The following is a 27,341-nucleotide window of genomic DNA, read 5'->3' on the forward strand; positions in this document are numbered from 1 at the left end:
TTCTATCTCTTTCCTGGTTCTCAATTCCATCTCCAGTATCTAACTGGAGTTGTCTTTCAAACTCCAATGGAGAGGTCTTTCAAAACTGACATCTCAGTCTTGGTTCCTCAGTTTCTGTCTCTTCATTTCCTGACTTCAGGAAACTGAGGAAATGAGTCAGAGCTAAAGGAGAGTGGGTGAGAAGGAGGCAGAAGAGAGGAAGGGAGACTGGATTCTTTGTGATGGCAAAGTGAAGAGGGGTTTTCAATAAAATAATAAAGGGAACTTGGAAGTGAGAGAGATGCAGAGATAGACACAATCCCAGATATAGACAGATAAGGAGCAAAAGAAAGAGGAGAGTCAGGGAGTATTTATCACTGTTTTCTAGTTCCCACCCCCATTTCCAAGTTCCTCTTTCTCCTGGACTCTCCCTTTCCGGATTATTTTTAGCTTTATTTTCCTGTATGGATTGTCCTGGAGCCTCTGACCAGGGAGATTAAGAGGACCCAAGGACTAGCCCTCTCCATCCCAGCCTCTTCCAACCTCAGTCCAAATTCGCATAGCCCCTTACAAGCCCAGAGACAGAAAAACGAACTGAGAAAAGGGACTAGATGGAGTTGATATTTTTGTGAAGGTAGGAGAGGGATAGGGCTGAGTGGGAATCTCAGGGATGGAACCTATGCTTATTGTAAAAGAGGAAATGCCAAAATAGAATAAAGCCCCAGCAATAGTGCCAGACCTGTCGAACATCCAAGGGCTTCCCAAATCTGCCTCGGGATGTAGAAGGAGAAAGGCATCACCTCCCTCTTCCAGAGCCCTAGTCTATGATGATTTACGAAGCAGACTCAAAAAGATTAACTTCCCCTTCCATTCCAGACATTTTCCCCTTCTGCTCAGGAACCCAGATATCCAGTTCCTAGGTCCCGTTCTCTGTACTCCCTTTAGGGACTCAAGTATCCCAGGCCCTAGTTCTTTACTGTCCTCCAGCTTCCGTTCCCTTTAGGGTCCCTAATATCTGACCCCTTAGTGCCCAGCTCCCTTGCTCCTCCCCCAACTGTCATCCCTTCCAGGTTTCCAGGACACCCCAATTCTTACCCGGCAGTCCTCTCTGCTCTTGAACAAGAACTCCTATTACCCTGTGAGTTGGGGCAGGAAACAGGAATGAGGTCCCTCCTCCCAACCGGACACTCCTCTCCTTCCCACTCCCACCCCTAATCCCCCCTCCCATAAAATACAGACAGGGCTTTTGGCTAGATGCTGGAGATTAGGATGCTTAAGGCAGAGAGCCTGGGTAGGGGGATCCTCTCAGGGACAAGTCTATGTGGAGGATCCAAGAAGGTAGATAAGTACCTTTTTTGGGTCTGTAATCTTGTACATTCATGTCAGATTATAGTGATAGATCTATGGCTTTTTGTTGAGATGGGCTAGTTGAGGGTGTATCTCAAGGGAAAATGGGTGTGTCTTTCCTATGGGTCTATGTTTCCCAAGTTTTCTAAGGGTAAGATTTTTGATCATGAGAATGAACACTAGCTGGGGGGTGGGAGGGTGTTCAAATTCTAGTTCTGCTATTTATTACTTGGACAAGTCACTTAAACTTTGTTTTGGTAAAGATTTTACCAATTACCAATTAAATGTAATAACAATTTTCTACATAAGTTTTCTGAAATTATATGATCCAAATTGTCTTCCTTCCTTCTTTTCTTCCCCCTTCCTGAAAATGGCAACCCATTTGATCTGGGTTATACATGCATAATCATGCAAAACATATTTCGATATTATTACTTAAACTTTCTAAGACTCAGTATCCTCATCTGTAAAATAAGAGGAAAGGACTAGATAATTTCTAAGGTCCCTTACAATACTAAATCATTCTAAATGATTTTGTTATTTTGCCTTGTGTCTCCCTTCCTTCTCACATTTCTCTCTCTCTCTCTCTCTCTCTCTCTCTCTCTCTCTCTCCTAATTTTTCTCTCTTCATATTTTTCCCATGGCTCTGTTTCTCCTTGTGCCTTTGGCTTTCCTTGGTTTCCTGTTCCTTTATCTCTCCCAATCAGGTTCCATCATCCTTCAGTTTCTCTAACCTTTTTAAAGCCCTTGTATCTTTGCTAAACTCCACCACCTCTAGTACCCACTGTGCCTGAATCTCCTCTTCTTAGCTTATTGCTGTCTCTCTGGGACCTGAGGTGAGGACTCAGAAAGGGATCTCTAAAAAGGAAGCCAGTCCCTGGCCCCTCCCAGACCATTGTGTCAGGGACTGGGCTAGGGATGTTTGTGTAGCTGTGGGGGTAGGAATGGGAGGACAATGGTTGTGACTGACAAGTCATCTTTTCCTGCATGGTCTGTCATTAATGGGCTCTTCAACTCCATCAAAATCTTTGTGCCACAATTCAGACATCTCAGTCTCTACCTCTGTGTCTCTACTGGTGTGTGTGTGTGTGTGTGTGTGTGTGTGTGTGTGTGTGTGTACATGAGTGCACACATGTAGGGTAGAGGAGAGAGAGGAAGTAGTTTCTGTTATCCAGTCTTCAGCTCAGAAAATCCTTTGAAAGAGGTAGACATGTGGGAAGAGGCAAAGCAGCCAAGCAAAAGATATAGCTGATATCTTTTATATCTGATCCTGGAAGTGACAGAAAACCATTGAAGTTTATTGAATAGGGAGGTGACATGATCATACTAAGCTTTAGAAAGAACACCTTGACAGATGAAAAGAGACTCTGCTGAAATGGAAAGAAACCTGAGTCAGAGAGACTAACCAGAATGCTATTGGAGTAGTCCAATATGATATGAAATGATGAGAGCTTGCATCAGGATTGTGGAAGCATCACAGGAGACTGAAGGTAAGTATAAGCAGGACAATGGTGGTCTCAACAGTAATAGGAAAGTTAGGAAGTTTCGCCTAAGGCAAAAAACAATAAGTTCGTTTTGGGACATATTGATCTTAAGAATTCTATGGGAGGCACTCCCCAGGATGGAGATTCCCCAAACACACTTCCCCGCTGCCCGGGCAGCCTCGGTGGCTGAGAACTGCATCATCTACCAGCAGGGCACCCCGCACAAGGTGTTCCTAGTGCAGACGGTCATGCAGGCCAGCCTGGAGGACCTCCCGGGAAGAGGCCACAGGTACCACCTCAAATTCTCCGTGGAAGAGATCATCCATAAACAGATTACGGTGAGCTTCCTGGCCCAAGTCCTGTACCCCACCCTGACGGTCGACCAGAATGCTGCCCCCGAGGTGGACTTCACGTTTGAGGGGGAGATCGGGAAGAACCCCGACAAGGAGGACAACCAGTTCTACGAGAGGCTCAAGTCCATGAAGGAGCCCCTGGAAGCCCAGAACATTCCAGACAGCTTTGGGAACGTGCAGCCAGCCATGAAGCCTGTGCGGCACCTGGCCTGGGTGGCCTGCAGCTACGTCATCTGGCAGCACTCCACTGAGAACACGTGGTACCAAATGACCAAAATACAGACCGTGAAGCAGGTGAAAAGAAATGATGATTTTATTGAATTAGACCATACCATCCTACTTCACGACATTGCCTCTCAGGAAATGATTCCCTGGCAAATGCAAGTGCTCTGGCACCCCCAGTATGGAGTCAAAGTGAAGCACAACAGTCGCCAACCCAAGCAAGCCCAGCTGGACTAAGCCAGCGCTGGCAGGCCCCAGTGTGCAGGCTCAGGCCCCTGCGGCTGGCTTCTCTCCGCTCCCAGGACTGTCGTGACTGCATAGTACCTATAGACGCTCTAATAAACCACTTCAGTTCTTGCCTACATGCAAAAAAAAAAAAAAAAAAAGAATTCTGTGGGAGGGGGCAGCTGGGTGGCCCAGTGGATTGAGAGCCAGGCCTAGACAGGAGGTCCTAGGTTCAAATCTGGCCTCAGACACTTCCCAGCTGTGTGACCCTGGGCAAGTCACTTGACCCCCATTGTCTAGCCCTCACCACTCTTCTGTCTTGGAACCAATAATACATAGTATTGACTCCAAGATGGAAGGTAAGGGTTTATTTAAAAAAAAAAAAAAAAAAGAATTCTATGGGGCATCCAGTTTTGAGTTGTCCAACTAGAATGATGACTGGAAGTCATCAAAGAAGTTAGCACTGGATGAATAGATTAGAAAATCATTAGGTTGATTATTAAATTCATGGGATCTGATAAGATCAGCAAACAAAGAAATATAAATGGAGAACAGAAGGCCCAGGACAAAATGTTAAGGGACATCTACCCTTAGTGATCATGACCTGGATCTTCATCAAAGAAGCAAAGGAAATTGAGACACAGAAGGGATAATAGATTGTGATCAGAAAAGGGCATTTCAGAATTCATGAACACGGAAGTGGAATACTTGTGTGATGGCACCATTAAGGGTATCACCATCTCTCTGTACCTGAGGTGGGAAAGAGGAGTAGATTATGGGAAATTAGTAAATTGAAGAATTGGGAGATTAGGGATTTTAGGGACTGTTAATGTGTATGTTGTGTTGAAGTGTACTACTGTGAGAGCAGATGTTGAGGGGGAGAAAAAGACTATGAGGGGCAGTTAGGTACCACAGTGGAGAGAAAACCAGGTCTGGAGTCAGGAGGACCAAGGTTCAAATCTAGCTTCAGACACCCTAGTTGTATGACCCTGGGTAAGTCACTTAACCTCCATTGCCTCACCCTTACTTCTCTTCTGCCTTGGAACCAATACACAAGTATCCATTTTAAGATGGAAAGTAAGGGTTTAATAAATAAATAATTTCATGTAGGTCTTTCCATGGGTTTTTTTTTAATTAACCTGCTCATCATTTCTAACCTCATGGTCATATTCCATCACAATCATGCCACAATTTGTTTAGCCATTCTCCAACTGAAAGGCATCTCCTCAATTCCCATTTCTTTACCACCATTAAGAGAGCTGCTATAAATGTTTTAGAACATATAAGTGGTTTTTTTTCCTGATCAATTTGGGAAACAGACCAATGATATTACTAGGTCAAAGGGTACACAAAGTTTTATAACTTTTCTGGCATAATTCCAGATTGTTCTCCAAAATGGTTGGATATTTCCTTAATCTGTTTTTCAGATCAGTTGTTTTTAGGCTAAGATATCTTACATTTTCTTCAATTTTTTTGGTCTTTTGACTTTGTTTTAATATTTCTTGTTGACTCACAGAGTCATTTTCCACCCACAGCCTGCTCCAGGCCAAACCATATCCTCAGTGAATACAAACCTTTCTGTGTCTCCTAGGTAGACTTGGACTGGACAAATGACTCACTGTGACTTTTTCTGGATGTTCCCATCAGAATTTTGTTGCAGCCTCTTCAGATTATAAGATTGATAAATAAGCATTGTTTTAACTTTAAAATCCTCTTCTGCATTACCTCACTGTAAAAGTATTCGATAATTCTTAGACACTTTAAATACAGGTTGAGATCTCTCTCTCTCTCTCTCTCTCTCTCTCTCTCTCTCTCTCTCTCTCTCTCTCTGAATAAACCTGCTTCATCCACTTTAAAAGAATGTAGTTCAAAGGGGTAGCTGGGTAGCTCAGTGGATTGAGAACCAAGCCTAGAGACGGGAGGTCCTAGATTCAAATTTGACCTCAGATACTTCCCAGCTGTGTGACCCTGGGCAAGTCACTTGACCCCCATTGCCTACCCTTACCACTCTTCTGCCTTGGAGCCAATACACAGTATTGACTCCAAGATGGAAGGTAAGGGTTTAAAAAAAAAAAAAAAAAAGATTGTTGTTCAAACTGCTTGATCACATGATCACCCTAGTGCAAATGTTAATAATATGGAAAAAGGTCTTAATCAATGACACATGTAAAACCCAGAGGAACTGCTCATTGGCTATTGGAGGGCAATGGGAGGAGGGGGGGGAAAGAACATGAATCATGTAACCATGGAAAAAAATATTCTAAGTTAATTAATTAAATAAACTTTTAAAAAATTGTTGTTCAGTGTGCCCACCTTATTTGATTATTTTATTTAAGACATCAGGATAGTTAGCCCCTGGATCCTCATCTATACTAGCTGCTTCTCCAGTAACTTTAATATAATTCAATTAACTGAAATTGCAAAATGATCTTACCAACAAAAGCTTGAAGTAATAATCTCTCCACTAGGCACATGGTTTCCATTTTCTTTTACTAGTTTAAATAAACTGGACTCTTTTATCTGAATGGCTTCTCTGCTAAGAAGAATGTATTTTTTTATTTTGATCTTCAGTCCACATAGCTAATGGATACACCATTTTCTAGCATTGTAACATTTCTATCTCATCATTCTTTGAAAGTCACAAAAAAATTGATGTGACTTTGCCTTTTCATTTATGGCTCCTATTTGTCATATAATATTTTGAACCATATATTCAGGCATTCCAACATTACTATGACCATGTTCAGGCTGTTCTACCTCCTGTTTAGAATGGCCCACAAACCAAGGTTGGTTTTTACATTCTTAAGGGTTTGGCAAATTTTTTTTGTTATAGATGAAAATTACATGAAATTCAAACTTCAGTGTCCATAAATAAAATGTTATTGGAACACAGGTGTGCTTATTCAATTATATAGTGTCTATGGCTGCTTTCATGCTACAACAGAAACCACAGGCAAACACACTTATTCCTTCTCACTTTTGCTTGGAGCACTATAAATTGCTGTGAAGCAGTTATAATTTGACATTGTTTAGACTATCATTCCCATACAATTTTTCAACTGTTTATTTGGGTTTATGTTTTGAGGTTTTGGTTTTATGAGATTAATCATTTACAAAAATGAACAATATGGGAAAAATTTTAATTTAATTAAAAAAAATAGAATACCAAGACCACTGGTGGGAAGCTAGGTGGTTTAGTTGATTGAGAGCCAGACCTAAAGGTCCTGGGTTCAAATCTGGCCTCAGATACTTCCTACCTGTATGATTCTGGGCAAGTCACTTAATCCCTTCTCTCCCTTTCCTAGCCCTGACAGCTCTTCTGCCTTGAACTAAGATACACAAAGAGAAGGAATGGGTTAAAAAAAATCATGAAACAGTCAGGAAGCCAGTCCTTAGATTGAAAACTAGGTTGGGAGAGTAAAATGTAAAAAGACTGGAAAGGCAGGAGGGGGTTGGATTGTAAAGGGCTTTGAATGCCAAATGTAAGGTTTTGTATTTGATCCTGGAGGCAATGGGGAGACAGTGGAGTTTATTGAGTCCAAGGAAGAACAGGGTCAGATCTACACTTTAGGAAAATCATTTTAGTGGTTGAATGCAGGATGGATTGGAGTGAGGAGAGGCTTAAGGCAGGTGGACCCATCAACAAGCTATTACAATAGTCTAGGGATGAAGTGATGAGGTCCTGCCCTAGAGAGGCAGCAGTGTCAGAGGAGAGAAGGGACCGTATTCAAGAGATATTGCCAGAGTGGAATGGACACACCTTGGTAATAGATTGACTATGAGAAATTAAACATAGTGAAGAATTGAGAATGACTCCGAGGTTCCAAGCCTATGGGACTGGAAGGATGGTGTTGTGGCCTCAACAACAAAAAAGAAGTTAGGAAGAAGGGAGGGCTTGGGGAAGGGGATTATGGGTGTAGTTTTAATATATTTAGTCTAATATTTCTTTAGGGTATCCAAGACATCTGAAAGGCAGTTGGAGATACAAGATTGGAGGTCAGTAGAAAGTCTGGGGTGAGAGAGGTACATTTAAGAATCAACATGGAAATAAATCAATCCATGAGAGCTGTTGAGATCACCAAATGAAATGGTATAGAAGGAGAAGAGAAGCAGTTCCTGAGACACCTTTGGTTAATAGACATCAAGCATTTATTGCAATATTCCCAAATCATAGGAAAGAAAAAGTCAGGGAAAAAATAGAAAATTTAAAGTGAAATATCTCATCACAACAGAATATTTTGGTAAAAATAAAAGGAGGCTGCAATCAAAGTTAGTTTCCCAAGTTTCCATTTTGTCAGCCAAACAAAAAGAGTAGTTTATCAATGAGTTAATTAAGTTGTGTTTGATTAAAGCAACTGAAGAAATGTGTCCAGAGAAAATAAATTTGCTTAAGAATATTAGTCTTTTAGGCTCAATTAGTTAACCTATCTGTACAAAAAGATGTTTTCAAAGGTGACATATAAAATCTTATTACAGAACAGCATTAACAGATGAACATTTACAATTGATTTTGATAATGAACACTAACTTTGAACCCCCACTAAGCAAAATGTAATCCTCTAAAAAAAACTCCTTTCTTCTCATTAATGAATATATTCAATTATTATTATGTTTTGAATGATATAAATAAAAAAGTTGTGCTTTCATATTATATAAATATCTAAATATAAATTTTGCCTCAGTCCACAAATTAATTACTATCTGGTTTGTTTGTTTTTTTTTTTTTTTTTTTTTACATTTTTTTAAAACCCTTAACTTCTGTGTATTGGCTCCTTGGTGGAAGAGTGGTAAGGGTGGGCAATGGGGGTCAAGTGACTTGCCCAGGGTCACACAGCTGGGAAGTGTCTGAGGCCGGATTTGAACCTAGGATCTCCCATCTCTAGGCCTGGCTCTCAATCCACTGAGCTACCCAGCTGCCCCTACTATATGGTTTTTTATTGAAAAAATTTGCTGACCTTTCTAATGTAATAACAAACTATTTTTTCTTCTCCTTCTTCTTCTCCTTCTTCTCCTTTTCCTTCTTCTCCTTTTCCTTTTTCTTCTCCTTTTTCTCCTTTTTCTTCTCTTTCTCCTCCTCCTCCATCTCCTCCTCTTCCTCCTCCTGCATCTCCATCTCCAATGACAGTGTTTCCAACTGAAGAATTTTTCCTCTTGTCTGCCTTGTTAAAGTATATCTTTTTTTTAATTAGCAAATTGTTGGTAATATGTTATGCAGCTACACATCACATCCACACTTGACAACAGGCAAGTTGCATCATAATATTGACAACTGACAATGAAACAGCATGTTAAAATCTTTAGCTAGCTTGCATTGAGTTTTAGCTTAAATAAGTGTGATCTATTATCATTTTATCATCCCATTACATCAAATTCTGCATTATTCTAAATTGCACTAATCATGACCTAGCTGTGCAAATTTATTTAAGCATTTGGAAGGTGATTATATGTTGGTGCAGTGCAGTGCTAACTTTCTAATGGGGGAGAAGAAATAAGCATCCTTTCAGAACTTTATTGTCTTCAAAGGGCATGGAGGGAGTTAAACAAAAACAGAGGTCTTCCGGAGTATTAACTCTATTTTCAAGAATTTAAAAAGGGAAAGATAAAGGAGGACAAAGGAGGAATACATTAGGGTGGAACTTGCTATTTCTTATAATTGGGTACTATGAGGAAAATATTCAAACATGTGGAAGGGATGATAGAAAGCAGACATCAAATGAAATTCATTTATCTGAAATGAAGAAAGGAGGGCCAAACAGAGACAGACACAAACAGAGTGAAATAAGCAGGTATATCATGAAAGTCAGAGTGGGAACTTGACCTACTACTTGACAGAGAATGTAAACTACCTTGAGTAAATGTAAAAAGCAAAAGAAGCTCCAACTGGCACATGGGAAAATATGACCTTCAGCCATCCCTGGCACTATACCTTCTTTGTTCTATTTCTATGTTCTGGTCTGTGGTTGGTGCAGTGATGTCCCTTTGTCTTCCTGGCTACCCAGGGTTGGCCTCTTTCCAGTAAGCTTCCCCAATAAACCGAAATAACCTAATTAACCCTAATAAAACCTATGAATAACCAAGCTGGTACGGGCCCCTCTTTCTATGGTATCTCAGTATTCTCTGGAGGGGATGCCACCTATGATTTGCATAATCAGTACAAAACAGATCCACCCCCTTCTGTTTGGCATAAATTGCAGGATAGTCTGCTACCTCTACAAATCTTTTGTCCTTACTGTTGGTAATAGAAAAATACAATGAAGAGAATAATCACAAGTAAAACAAATTTCTTGAACCTAAAAATGAAATTAAATGGGACAGAAGATAAGGAAATAAATTTAAGTGGTGCCTTGGATTATCTTAAACAACTGGGGAATGTTTAAACAGTCATGTGGAATATTGTTGCATCATGAGAAAAAAGAGAAGACTTCAAAGATTCCTGAGAAGTATATACTGACACAGAGCTAAGAGATCAGAACCAGAACAACATATAGAAAGTAAACAACATTGTAAAGTAAAATAACTTATGAACTCTGATTAATGGAGAATAACCAGTTCTCCAGAGGACCTAGGATGCAGCCTATTCCCCTTTCCTGACAGAGAGGTAAATGGATACAAGATAAGATATTATGGACTCTGGGAATTCATTTGGCTTGATTATGCTTGTCTGTTACAAGAGATTTCACCCCTTTCTTTTTTGGGGTAGGGAAAAGGGTCAGAAGGGAAAAGAGATTAGCAATAGTGATGCCAGAGAAAAGAGAGTCATTGAAAAAAATTCTAATGCAAAGAAAACAGGACAGAAGGAAGTTCAAAAGGAAGCACAGAAATTTTAAAAGTAATGTTTAGGTAGGTGGCACGGTGAATAGAACATGGGACCTAGAATCAGGAAGATCTGAGTTCAAGTATGATCTCAGAAGCTTAACTAGCTGTGTGACCCTGGGCAAGTCACTTTACTCTGCCTCAGTTTCCTCACCTGTAAAATGGAAGAAGGAAATGACAAACTACTCTAGTATCTTTGCCCCCAAAAAACTCCAAATGCAATCATGAAGTCAGACACAACTGAACAAATAGTATTTATCATTTACCATTTTTATGTGTGAAATAGGAATTCATAATTATATAAAATCCTTTTTGTGTTCTGTGTGAATAGAAATGTTCTTTTTGGTGTTCAAAATTAAAAATAAAAAAGGTTATGTGCATAGTTCTTAAGTGATCTAGAAATTAGCATTCTTCCATAAGGTTCTAAACCTGCCATAGCTGGTGAACCTGGAGGTTATACTCATCCCCTAAGTAATAATACTTTATGTAAATTATACAATTTTTAAAAAGCAAACATCATTTTACAAGATTTTCATAAGTAATTGCCTGTCTTGGTGCATATTATCTTAGCTTTCAGATTTCTTCCACAAGTCCCTTTCAAGTCTAGGCACCATGCCCAGGTCCCAGTCCCAGGACCTCTGAACAATTTGCCCTCTGGCAAATTCTATCTGCCAGTTTAGTCCTGCTTTATTAACCCTCACCTTTATCCTTGATTCTTCTCTCTCCCATATATCCCTTATCCAATTAATTGACATTTTGCTGGGGGGAGAACAAACAAACAAAACCCTGAGACTCAAAAGTAAGACTTGCCTTTGGTCACAAATTTATATCCCTTTTTTAAAAGAATATAGGAGAGTACTCACATTCTTCTTTCTCTGATTTCTGTCATTTGCATGTTCCATCTTTTAAATGGTCTCCCACTTTCCAGATTTTCATCTTTCTAATTCATCCTTCACAGTTGTGAAATAGATATTCCCAAAACTCAACTATTTCCCTGCTCAAGAAACGTTAATGGAAAAGAAAAAAAAAATGTTAATGGCTCTCTACTGCCTCTAAAAAAAGAAGTCCTTCAAAACTAGGACACTAATGCATTGCTGGTGGAACTGTGAACTGATCCAATCATTATGGAGGGCAATTTGGAACTATGCCCAAAGGACTATAAAGCAATGCATACCTTTTGATCCAGGAATACCACTAGTAGGATCTGTATCCCAAAGAGATAAAAAACAAAGTGAAAGGAACTACTTGTACAAAACATTTATAGCTGCTCTTTTTGTAGTGGCAAAAAATTGGAAATTAAAGGGATTATCAATTGAGGAATGGCTAAACAAATTGTAGTATAGGATGGTGATGGAATACTATTGTGCTGTAAGAAATAATGAACAGGATGATTTAGAAAGAGCTTAGAAAGACCTTCATGAATGGATGCAGAGTGAAATAAGCAGAACCTGTCAAACATTGTACACTATAATAGCAATACTGTGGGACAATCAAATGTGATAGACATTACTACTAACAGCAATACAGAACAATTCTGAGGGACTTATGATAAAGAAAGCTACCCACTTCCAGAGAAGGAACTGTTCGAGTCAGAATGTTGATGAAAGCATATAATTTTTCACTTGTTTATTTGGGTTTATGTTTCAGGGTTTTGATTTTATAAGATTACTCAGTTACAAAAATGAACAGTATAGAAATATACTATACTTATATAAAAAATTTCATTTTTTTTCTCTTGGAAAGTTAATGGAAAGGGAAAATCACACTGCTGGAGAGAAGTTTCTAGGAAAGCACCACATGCAAGGAGGCAGGCAAAGCAAGTTTTAAAAGTATGCTCAATCAGGGCAGCTAGGTGGCTCAAAGGTGCTTCAAAACACAGAGTCCAGACACCCAAAAATTCAATAATTGGAACTGTTATTTATTGATTAAAAAAGGAAAAAAATCTACCAGTTGGGACAGCCTTCCCTAGTGGAAGCTGTATCAGATTGACATTACAAGACAGTTTATATAGGTTACAAGATACGAGGCTATTTCCTTTCATATCCATGTTCTTATTTGTTAATCAAGTAAAAGCTTCATCACAAACACAGGTCACTCAGGGGGTATTTACTTTTCACATATACCAAAACACTCATCCATAGTTAGCTATGTTTACCTTGCATTCCTGACCTATTTGTTTGTCTTGATGTCCCTTTGTTGGCCATAGTGGAATTGGACTCTGACCCATCACCTGCAGGTTGCTTGGCCTCCTGGAGGGATTAGGTTAGTTTCCTAAATAATGCAGAAATGGATTAATCTACTTCAATTCTACTTTATTCTCTAACCTATTTCATTTATTCAAACTACTTCAGATAGAGGCTAGGTCTGGAGTCTGGAGAACCTGGGTCCAAATGTGGCTTCAGATTAGGCTCTTCTGCAATGGAACTGATACTGCTTGTAAAACAGAAGGTAAGGATTAAAAAAGAAAGAAAAAGGGGTAGCTGGGTAGCCCAGCGGATTGAGAGTCCCGCCTAGAGATGGGAGCTCCAAGGTTCAGACACTTCCCAGCTGTGTGGCCCTGTGCAAGTCACTTGACCACCATTGCCCACTCTTACCACTCTTCCACCTATGAACCAATACACAGAAGTTAAGGGTTTAAAAAAGAAAGAAAGAAAGTATGCACAGTAAATCCACTTGTTCACTGTGACTGACCATTCCTCCTGCCTTATTTCCACGTCCACCTGATGCCTATACACAATATTCTTGCACTGATTGTCTCAAGTCGAGCATATTTCTGCCTCTGAACTTCATTCCCTTCAAGGTGCACCCTAACTTGGGTGCCATTTCCTAATGAAAGGCTTTCCTGATCCCACAGTGTCTCTCCTCCTCCATGAAATCTTTATTTAGCTATTTGTGTGCATGATCTTATCCCTTCACTAGAATTTTGGTTCTTTGAACACATGGAACCTATTGTTTTAGTCTCTGCCTTCCCATCTTCTAGCACAGTGTTTAGGGAAAAGATTGCAACAAACCTGTGAGGGAGGTGCAATTATTTCCCTTTTTTGCAGTAGAAGAAACTGAGGCAGACAGGGGTTGTGACTCACTTCTCACCTGGCTCCATTACTTTTTCGGACTTCACCTTGCCCTAGGGAGTTCATTAGTGGGATAACATCATCCCAAAAAATCTCACCAGCCTTGTATTCCATCTCATCACTACCGTCTGCCTCTCTGATTGGAGGGTGGGGTCATGGACGCCAAACCTCCATTTAAGGAGAACTGAGCTCAATTCCTTGTTTTTCACCTGACTGCAATATTTTTGATCTGTTCTGGGACTTCTCAGCTCACCCCCACCCCTTTTCAGCTTCCTTTTATGCATTGCCTTCCCTTGAGGATAAGAACTAACTTTTTTCGTATGTGTATCCTCAGTGCTTAGCACAGTGCCTGTTACATAATTGCTCCCTAATAAAATTTTACTGATTTTTTTTTGCCCAAGGTCACACAGCTAAGAAGTCTCTAAGGTTGGATTTGAACTTGTCTTCCTGACTTCAAAACCAGCTGCGCCACCTAGCAGCGCCCTGCCAGAACGGTTTAACACATAGTCGACACAATAAATGTCAGTTGGACAAACGCATGAATGAATGTATAAATGAATGCATAAATGCATGCTTAAAAGAATGAATGAATCTCCTCTTCCCTCCAAATGCACCTCTAGAGGAGGGTAGAAGGGCCACGCCTTCCACATCAGGGGAAGATCTCTTTCCTGTCTCTTTCTATTTCCCAGGGTTCCAGCCAGCAGTGTGGACTGTTACGTAACCCGCAACCTGGAGAGCAGACTGAACTCCGAATTCTTCTCCGAACTCGCGCATCCAGAATCGCGGCTCCATACCCTTCCACGTCTTCCAGCGACCTTAGCGACAGCGTGCGTCAGGAAATGGTGCGGTCTAGCTGAGGGGCATGGCTCCGCTTCCGCCCGTGGGTGAATGAGCCAGCCCCGCCCCCACGGCCCCCACTCTCCGGGAGGCTGTGACGGCGCCGGGAGAGTTAACCTTGCTGCGTTTTCCCCGCCCCACTCCCGCCCAGGTTACAGGAGGCTGGGCCCCGACTGGCCTCTCCCATTGGTCGCGAAGCCGGCACTGCACTGATTGGCCTGGGGCTGCCAGAAAGGTTCTTCATCCCGCTCGGAGAGGCCCCTCCCGTTCCTCCCTGAGGCACCCTGGTCCGGCCGAGCTGCAGCCTCCAGCTGTCCCTGGGTTGGGACTCGAGCCTGGAGACTTAATTCCGGATCTTGGGGGCTCCACCTGATGCTCAAGCTGGTCCATCTCCGCCGCGCCCTGGACCTATTGCTGAGATCCCCGTCCGATCTCCTACCCCCTTCCCTCCGGGATCCCTCCGGTCTGCCGGAGTCTCTGACTCTCCTGGCTCTCTCGCGGTCTCCGCCTGTCACTCACGCTCCTCTCTGGCTTTGGACGCTTCCTGACCTTCCTTCCTCTGAACCCTAGGCCAGCAAGGACCCTTCCTGCAGATAGGTCTCTCCCCAGCCCCTTCCCGATGAATTTCTGCATGCTCTTTCAGACCTTACTCAAGTGACTTATCAGTCACTGTCCCCTTTAAGGTTCCTGGTCCCCAAAGTTTGCTACTTCTTTTCCCCTAACGCTTGAATCCCTTTGGCTTCGTTCCCCACTGATCTCCAAATTCCAGAACTTCCTGACCCCTTGACTTCTAACGCTAAAGACTCCTTTCCTTCTGTTCCTCTGAACTTGAACCTTTTCTGACACCCACCCTCTCTTCCCTTATCTATACTTGCTTCCTCCCTCCAGTCCCCAACACTTCCCTCAACCGGGCATCTACCCTTCTGTCGATTTCTTGACTTCTGATTCAGCTCCTACAGCCTGCTTGGAGCCATGGACTTCCTGCTGAGTGGTCTGGCTGCCTGTGGGGCCTGTGTATTTACCAACCCCTTGGAAGTGGTGAAAACCCGAATGCAATTGCAGGGCGAGCTCCAAGCACCAGGCTCTTACCAGCGACACTACCGAAATGTCTTCCATGCCTTCTTCACCATTGGGAAAGTGGATGGGGTGGCTGCCCTGCAAAAAGGCCTGGCCCCTGCCTTAGTATACCAGTTCTTAATGAATGGGATAAGGCTGGGGATCTATGGGCTGGTGGAAGCTAGGGGTCTTTTCCTTGACTCCAATGGGAACCACAGCCCTGGCCGTAGTGCTCTTGCCGGGGGCATTGCTGGAGTTATTGGTGCCTACGTAGGGAGTCCCATCTACATGGTAAGGATTAATCAGCTGACGGAGGACAAAGTCCTGTCTACCAAATCAAGAGTATACAAAAAAGGCTTTGGGAGGTGTGGTAAGAGTGAGGAAGATCGTGAAAGTGGTCAAAAATTTAGGTTAAGAATCTTTCTCTTAAGTCAGGCCCCTATGATGTAAAGTCTACATGAAGAAGGCATAGGACATTCCAGGAGAGCATGTAATACCTGGAAAAGATTCTAGCTATCCCTGCAGGTGCTTTAAAATTTTTGTTGATTGATTCGCATGTTTTTGGATGGAATAGGTGAACATCAGGAGAGAACTAAAATAATTCAGAGAGCATGAAGTTCACCTAGGCTTCAGCATTGGTTACAAGTACATTCAAAAAAGTTTGGAGAGAATCGAGGATCTTCTGGATAAGTGAATCTGAATTTCAGGCCAGTAAGGGCTAACTTGGGAAAAGAGAAAGTTTGCATTTGACTTCTGGGTTTATGAAGGCATCTACCATCCAGGAGGCAAACTATAAACATTCAATCCATAAGGAGCCTACAAACTTGTCCCATGTCTACTAGACCTTTCTGGGTCCCTTAAGGTGGTCAGAAGCTAAGGTCTGGATACTTGGGTTTCACCTAACTTGATGTCTTCCTTGGGTCTTAGCAATAATTGTACTCTCCACAACAAAGGGAACAGGGTGGTGTAAAAGAAAATGAGGTATCTATTTAGTGCTAGGAGATCTTCTGGGACTAAAGCCAAGGGACACAGAGTCCCATGACCAATTTATTTTGTGGGAACAACAATAATTACCAGATTAAAGGATTTGCTTCCTTAGCTACTCTCATAGGAGAGACTAGGGGCTAAGCACCTGGGTTCCTGAAGAAAAGGAGGGGGAAGGGTGCCTGGGTCTTGGGCAAATGACACCACCTCCTTCTCCCAGGTGAAGACACACCTTCAGGCACAATCAGCCTCTGAGATTGCAGTTGGGCATCAATATAAGCACCAGGTGAGGGATTTACTACCCACCCACCCCCAGTCCATTCTCTATCACTAGACTTCCTGCTTTCTCCAGCCTTGATTGTCTCTCTCCACAACACCCCCAAATCAGCTCCTGATCCTTCCTTGCCTCTTAAGTCCAACCACTGAATCTCCTCCCCATTGAACCCCCATTTTGCTTTCTATTGACATGTTTTACACTTTGCCTCCACTCCATCCTCTCTTCCTTAATTCTACCACATTCCCTGACCCACTCCTCTCTTCTTCCTTGAGAGTTGAGGGGTTGGAGAAGGGAGAATGGAGAAGGGAGAAGGGTCTCATTCTGGTTCTGGGTCTTGATAGATCCTGTTTTCCTGGTAACTAACCTCTGGGAGGAGTGGAAGGGAAAAGCCCATGGTCATTTGTGTTAAAAGGTCTTTGTAAACTCTAAAGACAGAAATGTGTTAGCAGGTCTTGGGAGGTTGCTCTGGTAACTGAGTCCCACTCCATCCCTTCCCTCACCAGGGTATGTATCAAGCACTATCTGTGATTGCAAGAAAGCAGGGCCTATGGGGTTTATGGAGAGGGGCATTGGGAGGACTCCCTCGAGTTATAGTCGGCTCCTCCACTCAGCTCTGCACCTTCTCATCCATCAAAGATCTTGTGGCCCAGTGGGAGGTATCACTTGGTGGGAAATGGGAAGGGTCATTTGGGATGGGGAGGAGGGAGGACCACCAGTTCACTCCTAACTGCTGAGAGACACCACCAATTTGACTCTAGCCCTTGGGAGATAGATGCTACCTCCCAAATGTGAGGCCACTGGCAGGGACTTAGGGGAAAGGGAGGGAGGACGGGGTTGCTCTTGTCCACTGCTTTTTATGTACTTCCTCCACCCCTACATCAGGTGTTTCCACCACAGAGCTGGAAACTTGCTCTGGTTTCAGCAATGGTGAGTAGCATGGCTGTGGTCCTCGCCATGACACCCTTCGATGTGATCAGCACCAGGCTCTACAACCAACCCACAGATGCCCATGGCAAGGTGAGGGGTGAGGGTGGGGGAAACAATTACAGTATTATATAGTAAGAGTCTGATGGGAATGGGAATTGTTCAAGCAGGTGGGCAAACAGATGGGGCACAGGTCATAGAGGAGGGTTAAGGGTGGGATGGGAGAATTCTGTAATATATATCCCACCCCTTCCCATGTCTGCCTCACCCAGGGTCTGATGTATCGGGGGCTACCAGATGCATTGATGCAGACAATTCGGACAGAGGGCATTTGGGGCATGTACAAGGGAGTGGGTGCTTCCTACTTCCGCCTTGGCCCCCACACCATCCTCTCACTCTTCTTCTGGGACCAGCTTCGATTCCTTTACCAGACACACAAACAGTGACCCCTCCCAACCCCAAATTCACCTGCAACACACTCCATTTGGGAAGGGCTGCCCTTATCTCACTCAAGATGATATTTTTTTGGACCCTTCCATACTTTTAGGTCTTAATGATTAATAATCATTCACTCACCTCCCCCAACCTCCCTTATTTTCAGGGTTGAATCACCATGTGGGGTACTCCTTTTCATTCATCCTGCCATCACTCCTAGAATCATGCACAGCTTCAAATCTCTCACCCTTACTCTCAGGGTTGAATTAATCTGAGGGATAGTCTCCTTTCTCAGACTTCTAGCTTCCAGTCCCTATGCACAGCTTTAAACTTTATCTCCTCAAACCAAAGGGAATTGAAGGAATTCTTCATTCTTCATCCCTGCCTCTAGATTTAAAGTGTATAAACACTTCTTCCCTCCCCCCTTCACCAAAGTCACAAAGAGATTGTATTGATATAAAGCAAGTTTATTTCTGCAAAAGTGGTGCCTTATGTCTGTATGTGAAGCAGAGAAGTGATGGAAACCGCAACCATCAACCCCTTGCTTCTGTTGGAGAATCCAGACATCCAGACACCAGCGGCAGAGGGCAGTTCAGATCTTTATCTGGGACCAAAGATGTTGGGGTCAACGAGGGTCAGGGTAGTTACAAGCCTTTCAAAGTCAACCATGGTCCAGGGTGGGTGGTTTTGGCCTGATTCATGGCCATGGCTAGGCCTATTATTATTATTCCCAGACCTGGAGAAGAGAGTAAAAAGATCACACTGGTCTCTTGATTTCTTTCTCCATAGAAAATAAACATTTTTCCTTCCCAGTCCCACAACCAAACCCTACTTTTATTTCCATTTCAAAGAATTCTCCCAGCCTTGCTCTCCCCTCCTCCTCCTTTCAAGGAACCCAAGATATTCCCCCCTCCACCCTACTTACGTGGGTTCGTTGAAGGTCAGCAGGAGGTCAGTTCCATATTGTGGCAATCGGAATAGGGCCAGGTGTAACATCACATCCTTTTCATTCTGAGGGAAGCAAGAATCAGCTAAGATTATTGGGCAACCATACAAAGTCAGAGCTGTCGGGAACCCTGAAGATAATTTCACATGGGAAAACTAAAGCTTCCCTGGGCATCTTTTCATGGTGCAGACAGGCCTTTTTTAAAGCCCTTTTCTCAGAACTCCACTCCACCTATACCTTCTTCCTCCACCACACCCACACTTCTCCGCCCCATCCTTCTTTTGACATCTCCCTTCCCCACTCGATATTCCTACAACCCCAAGATAAACAGATCATCACCTCATTCTCCTTGGCCATGCGTTGCCGACCGCAGAGGACCCAGGCATCCCGGCAGGCTCGAAGGGACAGATTTTGCAAGGAGAGAGGCTGCACAGCTTCCACTTGCTCGTCCCCTGACCCCTGCACCCCTCCCAGGGCCTCGAAATGGTACCTAGAGAAAGAGGGAGAGAAGAGGGGCGAAGGGAGTGGGACGCAGCGGCTTCAGACACAACCTCTTGCAGAGGAAGCCCGAGGCCACGCCCCCCCTTCGACCCGGATTCGTATCGCCTTCCTATTGGCCAGAAAGGAGCCAGCGCCAGCCCGTTCCCGCCCTGGGCGAAGACTTTCCGCTTACCGCGCGGCCGCTTCTCCTTGCACGTGTGCCTGCAGCTCCAAAAGCTCAACAATGAGACTCTGCTCCGTCCCGCGGTGGCAGAAAACTTCCTGGTTGTCCGGTACCGGCCGGAAATCACTAAGAGGCAGAATAGGAAAGCTAAACTTCACCGGCTCTTCTCCTAGGCCTCCCCCAGTCTCCCGCCCCCACCATACCCGAAAGTGACCCCTGACCTCACGTCCAGAGCCCCCGGGGGAAGGGTGATGGAGAAAGCTCCCCCGAACAGCGGATGGTTACGTTTGGGCTCCATGGACGGGCCTGTATAGGGGAGGCGAGAAAAAAAGAAAGGGTTTGTGGTAGGGTGATGCATTCCCCCACGCCTGCCCCCCTTCCTCCACCAGCGTCCTTAGTCATGAGGGTGGGAGGAGGTGTTCGGGGGGGGGGGGGGCACATGTTCTATCCTATTCAGGACTATCTCTGTTCTTTCCTTACCTAGTTCTTTGGTTTCGGGGCCCTTTAAGGTCTGGCCCCGCCCCCGACCGCGCCACCCAATGGGCGCCTTGGGGTTGCCCCCTCGTGTTCTGCTGAACGAAACTTAACTGCCTAAAAGATGGAGGAGATGGCGGGGTCAAATAGCTTGAGCAGCCCAACGACCAATGGGAGGGAAAAGCGGGTCGTCGGTTTTGTGACGTATACGGCAGGCCCCTGGGCTTGCTGCTCATTGCCTGACCCTTGTATCTTCTTTAAGAGGCCGTACCGCTGAGCTGGGGCGGGTAAGCCTGAGAAAAGTTAGGAAGCGGTTAGACGGGATGCATCCCGGGGTTCGCTGTTTGTTCTCCAGTTGGTTGAGTAGTGGACACTGGTTCCCCTCTCCCTCAATCCTCTCCTCCTGGGTGGAAATATATATAATTTTATCAATTAATCTCCTGGGTTTAGCGGTGGGATTAAGAAAACAATGGAACCAGGTGCCTGCCCCATCCAACACCAAACACACACACACACCCCTTCCTAGTTCCTGGAACCTCGACCTTGTAAGTACTTGGATAACCTAATTAATGCTCCCAAGCTCCTTTCCGATGTACGCGGTAGGGAGGGTGGGAAGGTGCAGATCCGGGCTGCAGGACTGCATTTCTTGGACTTGGGATCAGGAACACCCAGAATCCCAAGAATTGGGACCTAAAATTTAGAAGATCGTCTAGTCTCACCCCAATTTGAAAGGAAAGAGTCTCTTCTACATTACTGATCTTTTCTAGCTTGAAACCATGAGCACTAATGCTCAATTTGGAGTCAAAAGAGACCTGAGTTTTAATTCTTGGTTTCCCACGTAGATGGGGTGGGATTCAAAAGTTATAGCTACAAAGCAGTCATCTTATTATGAAATTTCCAATTTTCTACCATCGGTGTAAATAACCTTGAGTTAACTTAGACCTGAGAGTTTTTTCATGGATAAATTTCTGAGGATTCCCTTTTTCTTAAATCAATGATGATTTAAATCAATTTAAATTTAAAGATGATAATCTTTGTACCACTGGAATTTGTAGCCAAGACACAGGTCAAACTGCATCCCCTGCCATTAACCATTTGTGTGACAGGACTCTTCATTTTCCTTCTCTATGAGATGAAGGGATAGAATTTTAGGATCACATTCCATCCACCTTCCTCATTTTACAGATGAGGAAATTAAGGCTGAATATTAAATAACATGCCCAGGGTGACATAGCTAGTGTTAGAGCTGGCATTTGCCACCCAGGTCTTCTTGATTACAAGTCTAGCACTTTTTCCACTCCCTTGCACTCAAAAATCCTAGATTCTAAGATAATTAGGAAATTTTTCCTTATATGAAACTAAAAATCTGCCTTTCTTCAACTTCAACTTGCTCTTCCTAGATTTTAAACTGTTTCAATATAATTATATTTAAGTATATATGTCTATTTCCCCCTCTGTTTAGGGTGTTTTAATTGAGACAGGAATTACATAACAACCTCCTGCATCTGCTTCTCTCCCCAAAATACTTCTCCGATTCTCACATTAGGGAAATATCCAAGACCTAATCTTCCTCTGCCCAAGAGATGGCTTCCCCTTCTCTGACTCTTAATTTCATGACTTCCCTAATTTTCTATCTCTTCTTGAGGCCAGAAGTGTCCTGCTTCTGAGTCAGAATTGGAATAAAATATTTGTGTGCATAACTGGAGACCAGATATGAAAACTGTACCACCTTCCTTCTACCAGGGTCTCTTCCCCCCAATTCATTCCCGTCCCTAGAGGTTGTGAGGGTTAACTATAATCCATGTAGGTATCCCAAAATAACTATGAGATGTAAATCTGAGGAAATATCATGATAATGAGGTGGCCTTTAAAGGCTATGCCAATGAAGCATAAAACTTGGCTTCCTGTTGGCCCAACAGTGAATTTTCATGGGCCATCAGGATGAATTTTTTTGTTTATAGTGAATTGTGATACTAATTAAAGCATGAGAGGAGTACCCATGATGGGAATCCTTGAAGTATTTTTTAAATGCACTGTAAAATACCTTATTAAGAAGTATCAGGGGCAGGTAGGTAGCTCAGTGGATTGAGAGCCAGGTCTAAAGACAAGGAGGTCCTGGGTTCCAATCTGGCCTCAGACACTGCCTAGTTGTGTGACCCAGGACAAGTCACTTAACCCCAGTTGCCTAGCCCTTACAACTTTTTTTTAACATACACCCCTTACATGTAAAAACAGTTTCCAGTATTTTCAAAAAATACCAAGTCTTGAATTCTCTCCCTCCTAACCTCCCATCCACCTTGAGATGGTAAGCAATCTCATATAGATTTTTATATGTGCAGTCATATAAAACATTTTCCCCCTATTAATTCTTTTATGGAAGGAAACTGAAATAGAAAAAAAATGTTAAGTGAAAAAAGTTTACTTTGGTCTGGATTCAGACTTGGTTATTTTTCGTTAGAAACAATTCAAATATTATACATCTTGTGTTATCCTGACTGTGGATGTATAATATTTGAATTGTTTCTTTTTGGCAACTTATAATATTTTCTCCTTGACCTGGAGTTCTGGAATTTGGCTATAATATTCCTGGGATTTATCCTTTTGGGATTCTTTTGGTTTCTATCTTGTCCCCTGATTCTAGAATATTAGGGCAGTTTTCCATGATGATTTCTTGAAAGATGATGTCTACACTCTTGTTTTGATCTTGGCTTTTAAATAGTCCAATCATTTTTAAATTATCTCTCCTGGATTTATTTTCAGTATCAGTTGTTTTTGCCATGAGATGTCACATTTTCTTCTATTTTTTTCTTTAATTTTACTGTTTGATTATTCCTTGATATTTTTGGAGTCATTAGTTTCCTCTTGCTCAATTCAGATTTTTATGATATAATTTTCTTGAGTGAGCTTTTGTACCTCCTTTTCCATTTGGCCAATTCTACTTTATAAAGAATTCTTTTTCTTAGGGAATTTGTGTATCTCTTTTTCCAAAGAGCCAATTCTGTTTTTATTTTTTTTGAAATATTTAGTTTGGGATATTTTTCCATGGTTACATGATTCATATTCTTTCCCTCCCTTCTTCTCTCCCCCTCCCGTAACCAATGAGTGATTCAACTTGGTTTTACATATATTTCCGTATTATATTTGCAATAGTGATCATTTAGAGCAGTGGTTCCCAAACTTTTTTGGCCTACCACTCCCTTTCCAGAAAAAATATTACTTGGCCCCCTGGAAATTAATTTTTAAAAATTTTAATAGCAATTAATAGGAAAGATAAATGCACCTGTGGCCATCACTGCCTCCCTGGATCGCTGCAGCCCCCACCAGGCTCCCACTTTGGGAATCATTGATTTAGAGTCTGCATCCCCATTCATGTCCCCATCAAACCATGTGATCAAGGAGGTATTTTTCTTCTGTTTCTACTCCCACAGTTCTTTCTCTGGGTGTGAATAGCATTCTTTCTCATAAGTCCCTCAGAATTGTCTAGTATTGTTGAAAGCAATAGAGAGAAACATGGTCTGTCAGTATAATCTGTGAGTCCCATCAGATCCAGCTGTAATTTACAAGATCTCTGTAGGCAATGGTTGTAACCCCTCTCTGTGACTCCTCTCATTAATAAAACTTTTTGCTGAATAATAAATCACTTCAATATAAAAGAAAATGGTGAGATGTTGAGAGCCATTAAGACTCCTCTTTTGACCCCTTTTATGATCCACACCTTTTCTTATTGAAAAATAGTATAGCCTTCTAGGAAAACTCTGTTCTTAGTAAACCAGCACTTATGAGTTAATGTCCTTTTTTCACTCAGCAGAGTAAAGCTGCAGCTGTGGGTATAGCTCTCTAACTGCTCTAGGCATCCCAAGGTCATGGAGTGGCAAGCTCAGGCAAAATAACTTTTAGATAAAGTGAGGCTCATTTTTAGCCTTGAGACTTTTTCTCATCCTGCATTATCTTCATAAGAAAATTCTTTGTAAAACTATAGCTTTATTTGCACTTTGATATGACATAATTTGTGTTTCTGCGAAAATGCAAAGTTTTGGGGTGGGGGGGAGATTCTTTTGTGTGAAATGAGTCTTGAAATATATATATAATAAACTCCATGCTCCTGAAGACAGAGTTGGAAGCATGAGCTAAAAGATCTCAGTGTCCCTTGCTTCCTTATCAACTAAGCCGTCTTTATCAGATTATCTGGAAATGATAAATAGATCTCAGACTGTATCATTCCAATTCTGACTTTTTAAAAAATGCATTTTTTATTATCTTTTTCCACTTGGCCAACTCTGCTTTTTAAGAATTTCTTCTCTTTTTTGGATTTTTGTGCCTTTTACCAATTGGCCTTTTTCATTTTTTAAGGTATTCTTCAGTATTTTTTTGTGCCTCCTTTTGGTAAAATTTTTTTCATGATTTTTCTGTATCATTTGCTTTCCCAAAAATTTATTTGATTTTTAAAAACCTTTTAAAACTTTTAAAAACTCCTCCATTAATTCTTTTTGGACTTGGGAGCAATTCATATTTTTCTTGGAGGCTTTGGATACAGCAGTATTGACTTTGTTTTCTTCCAAGTTTGAGTCTAAACTATCACAATTAACTTTTTTTTTTTTAATTTTTTTTTAAACCCTTAACTTGTGTATTGGTTCCTTGGTGGAAGAGTGGTAAGGGTGGGCAATGGGGGTCAAGTGACTTGCCCAGGGTCACACAGCTGGGAAGTGTCTGAGGCCAGATTTGAACCTAGGACCTCCCTTCTCTAGGCCTGACTCTCAATCCACTGGGCTACCCAGCTGCCCCCTATCACAATAACTTTTGATGAATTTATTTTTTTGTTTGCTTGTTTTCTTGCCTTTTTCTCTTAGTTTAAAAAACTGCTTTGTAACTGTGGGTGAAGGGTTCAAAGCTTCAGGTCCTTTGTGTAGCTGCTATCAGCTACACAATCTATCTGTTCTTGGTTCTTAAAAATTGGTATGATGTCACTCTATACACAGAGACTGACATTCTGTGGTAAAATCGAATGTAATGGACCTCTGAACCAGCAGCAATGCAATGACCCAGGACAATTCTGAGGGATTTATGGTAAAGACGCTGCCCACATTCAGAGGAGGGACTGCAGGAGAGGAAACATATAGGAAAAACAACTGCTTGAACGCATGGGTTGGGGTGGACATGATTGGGGATGTGGACTCAAAACTACCACACCAATGCAACTACCAACAATTTGGAAATTGGTCTCGATCAAGGACACATGACAAAACTAGTGGAAATGCGCATGGGTAGAGGGGGGTGCGGGGGGGGGGGGGTTGAAGGGGAAAGGAGGAGCATGAATCATGTAACCATGTTAAAAATGAATATTAATAAATGTAAAAAAAAAATTGGTATGATGTCAGAAGAGGAGTGTTTAATACTCTCCAGGCCTGGGCTCTAGTCTATGAGTAACTTCAAGCACTCTTTTACCTCTTGGAACTGGCCACAAGTGCTGAGACAGTGGCCCCAGTACTGCTTCCTGGATCTAAGTATGGACAATGCAAGTCTTGTACTGAGAGCTAGCAAAGGGACCCTTGTTATTCCTTTCTGAGCAGTTGTCAGGGTGAGCCCTCCCCACTCCCCACCCCCACCTCCCCACCTTATTGTTTCTGTCTGAGAGCTCTGGAAATCTTTGCTGCTGCTTCAGCTGAGCCCAGGGCCCAGTGCTGCAGTGGGGCCTGCCCTTGTGCACTGCTTTGAGCTCTACCTCCTCCCCAGTGCACTAGATCCCTCTTGCTGGCCTTCTAAGTTGTTTTGGGCTGAAAAATTACTTCACCTTTTCTATTTGCGGGGTATGCTGCTCCAGAATTGGTTTTGAGGCATTATATCATTGCTTTTTAAGAGGGTAAAATCAGATGGGACCCTGTACCTTCTCCACCATCTAATCCCACCTCACCCCCTTCCTCTTTACTACTCCTCTGGCTTGGAACCCATACACAGTAATGATTCTAAGATGGAAGGTAAGGGCTTTAAAAAAATGACCTGCTCCCTGCAGATTTACTTCTAGGTTGCCTACTTACTTTGCCTATCTATCCCTGCTGGCTCAGAAATGTAGGATTAGTGGTAGGTAATGGGTATCACTGTCTCCTCCTCCCCTGTCTTGACTTTTTACCCATTTTCCTAGCATGAGGAAAGAGTAGAGGCCTCCCCCAGAGTGCCTCTGCCATGGACCAGTTAGCTCTAGTCCTAGCTAGAATTCTTTGGAAATAGCTTGATAAAATTAGAACTGTGAAGCAAATGCAGATGTTGATTTTCTGGACTGAAGGGCTTGAGGGTGGAGAAAAGAGAGCTTGGGCCCATGTCCTAGTCTCTCTCATTAGCTTCTAATCTCTGGAATCTAACTATGGGGCAGAAAGAAGGAAGAACGAAGGGTCCAGACAATCAGGCAGATGAAACTGGAAAGGGGAGGATGAAAAAGGTAGTTCCTCCCAAACTCACTCCCCCACAGTCTAGCACTTGGGGATGGGAGTCAGTTCCATGGATTGCAATCTGAGGATAGTCAGTTATTATCAAATCAACAAGTGTAAAATCATCCTTTATCTAATGCCTACAACAATGTTCTGTGAACTGTGCAAGGTGCTGTAGGGTAATGCAAAATCAATTTTAAAAATTGTTTCTTATGCTTAGAAGAAACAGCCAATCTACCTAATGAGACAAGATGCTCATCAATTCAGTGTAGCACTAAAGCCTATCTCAGGTCTGGGAATAGTACTCACCGATAATATTCGTCCAAAGGAAAAGTGACAAGAAAACACATCTGCAATGCATATGTAGGATGGATAGACTCTCCCACACACCATCAGTGGAATACAGAATTCATGAATAGATACCAGGTATGTAATGAACACATATATAGGAACATGTGGGGGATGGCATGTGTGGTTATGCGGCCATGGCTGGGGCTTTGCAAGTCTGCCAAAATCCAGTGGTGATGTCATCACACTCATTTAGATCATGTAGGAAATAGGATGTAGAACAAAGATGACAAACTTTTTAGCCTAATGGTGACAAAGATAGAGCTAGAACTTGCCCTACTTAGTGAACTGAAAAAAAAAAAAAAAACTTGTCTTGTGGGGAGGGCCACAGAAGGAAACAAAAGGCATCTTCCTAACTGTGCTCTGTGCCTCTAAACTGTACGTGGTTTGGAGGATGGCTAAACCCTTACACATATCTTTGCTAAAGTAAGTTTTTCCTATTCAAGTTTATTCAGCAAGCCTGCTGAGGAGGAACAATGGGAG

At 42.6% G+C, this 27,341-nt stretch overlaps 3 protein-coding genes across 7 annotated transcripts; 2 read left to right on the forward strand and 1 right to left on the reverse strand.

The window, feature by feature from the left end:
- The first annotated feature begins 2,947 nt into the window (after positions 1-2,947).
- Positions 2,948-3,622, forward strand: LOC123247726 (latexin-like). The gene has a single exon (XM_044676714.1). The coding sequence runs from the start codon at positions 2,948-2,950 to the stop codon at positions 3,620-3,622; it is 675 nt and encodes a 224-aa protein (XP_044532649.1).
- An 11,002-nt stretch (positions 3,623-14,624) lies between these two features.
- On the forward strand, positions 14,625-18,488 carry SLC25A35 (solute carrier family 25 member 35). Of its 3 annotated transcripts, XM_044673499.1 has the most exons (5): positions 14,625-15,678; positions 16,592-16,657; positions 17,152-17,304; positions 17,531-17,665; positions 17,845-18,488. In XM_044673499.1, the coding sequence occupies exons 1-5, from the start codon at positions 15,304-15,306 to the stop codon at positions 18,016-18,018; spliced, it is 903 nt and encodes a 300-aa protein (XP_044529434.1). In that variant the 5' UTR covers positions 14,625-15,303; the 3' UTR covers positions 18,019-18,488. The 3 variants fall into 3 exon arrangements, with proteins under 3 accessions (XP_044529434.1, XP_044529436.1, XP_044529435.1); XM_044673501.1 differs by lacking the exon at positions 17,152-17,304; XM_044673500.1 differs by lacking the exon at positions 16,592-16,657.
- Positions 18,459-20,172, reverse strand: RANGRF (RAN guanine nucleotide release factor). 3 transcript variants are annotated; one of them, XM_044673503.1, is made up of 6 exons: positions 20,098-20,172; positions 19,839-19,923; positions 19,627-19,743; positions 19,293-19,443; positions 18,933-19,018; positions 18,459-18,743 (listed from the first exon to the last, which is right to left on the reverse strand). In XM_044673503.1, the coding sequence occupies exons 2-6, from the start codon at positions 19,913-19,915 to the stop codon at positions 18,608-18,610; spliced, it is 567 nt and encodes a 188-aa protein (XP_044529438.1). In that variant the 5' UTR covers positions 19,916-19,923; positions 20,098-20,172; the 3' UTR covers positions 18,459-18,607. The 3 variants fall into 3 exon arrangements, with proteins under 3 accessions (XP_044529438.1, XP_044529439.1, XP_044529437.1); XM_044673504.1 differs by lacking the exon at positions 20,098-20,172 and having other exon boundaries at positions 18,459-18,722; positions 18,933-19,009; positions 19,839-20,002; XM_044673502.1 differs by lacking the exon at positions 20,098-20,172 and having other exon boundaries at positions 18,459-18,722; positions 19,839-19,990.
- Positions 20,173-27,341: the final 7,169 nt, after the last annotated feature.

The sequence above is a fragment of the Gracilinanus agilis genome, chromosome 4, assembly GCF_016433145.1.
Source record: "Gracilinanus agilis isolate LMUSP501 chromosome 4, AgileGrace, whole genome shotgun sequence".
NCBI classification, from domain to species: Eukaryota; Metazoa; Chordata; class Mammalia; order Didelphimorphia; family Didelphidae; genus Gracilinanus; species Gracilinanus agilis.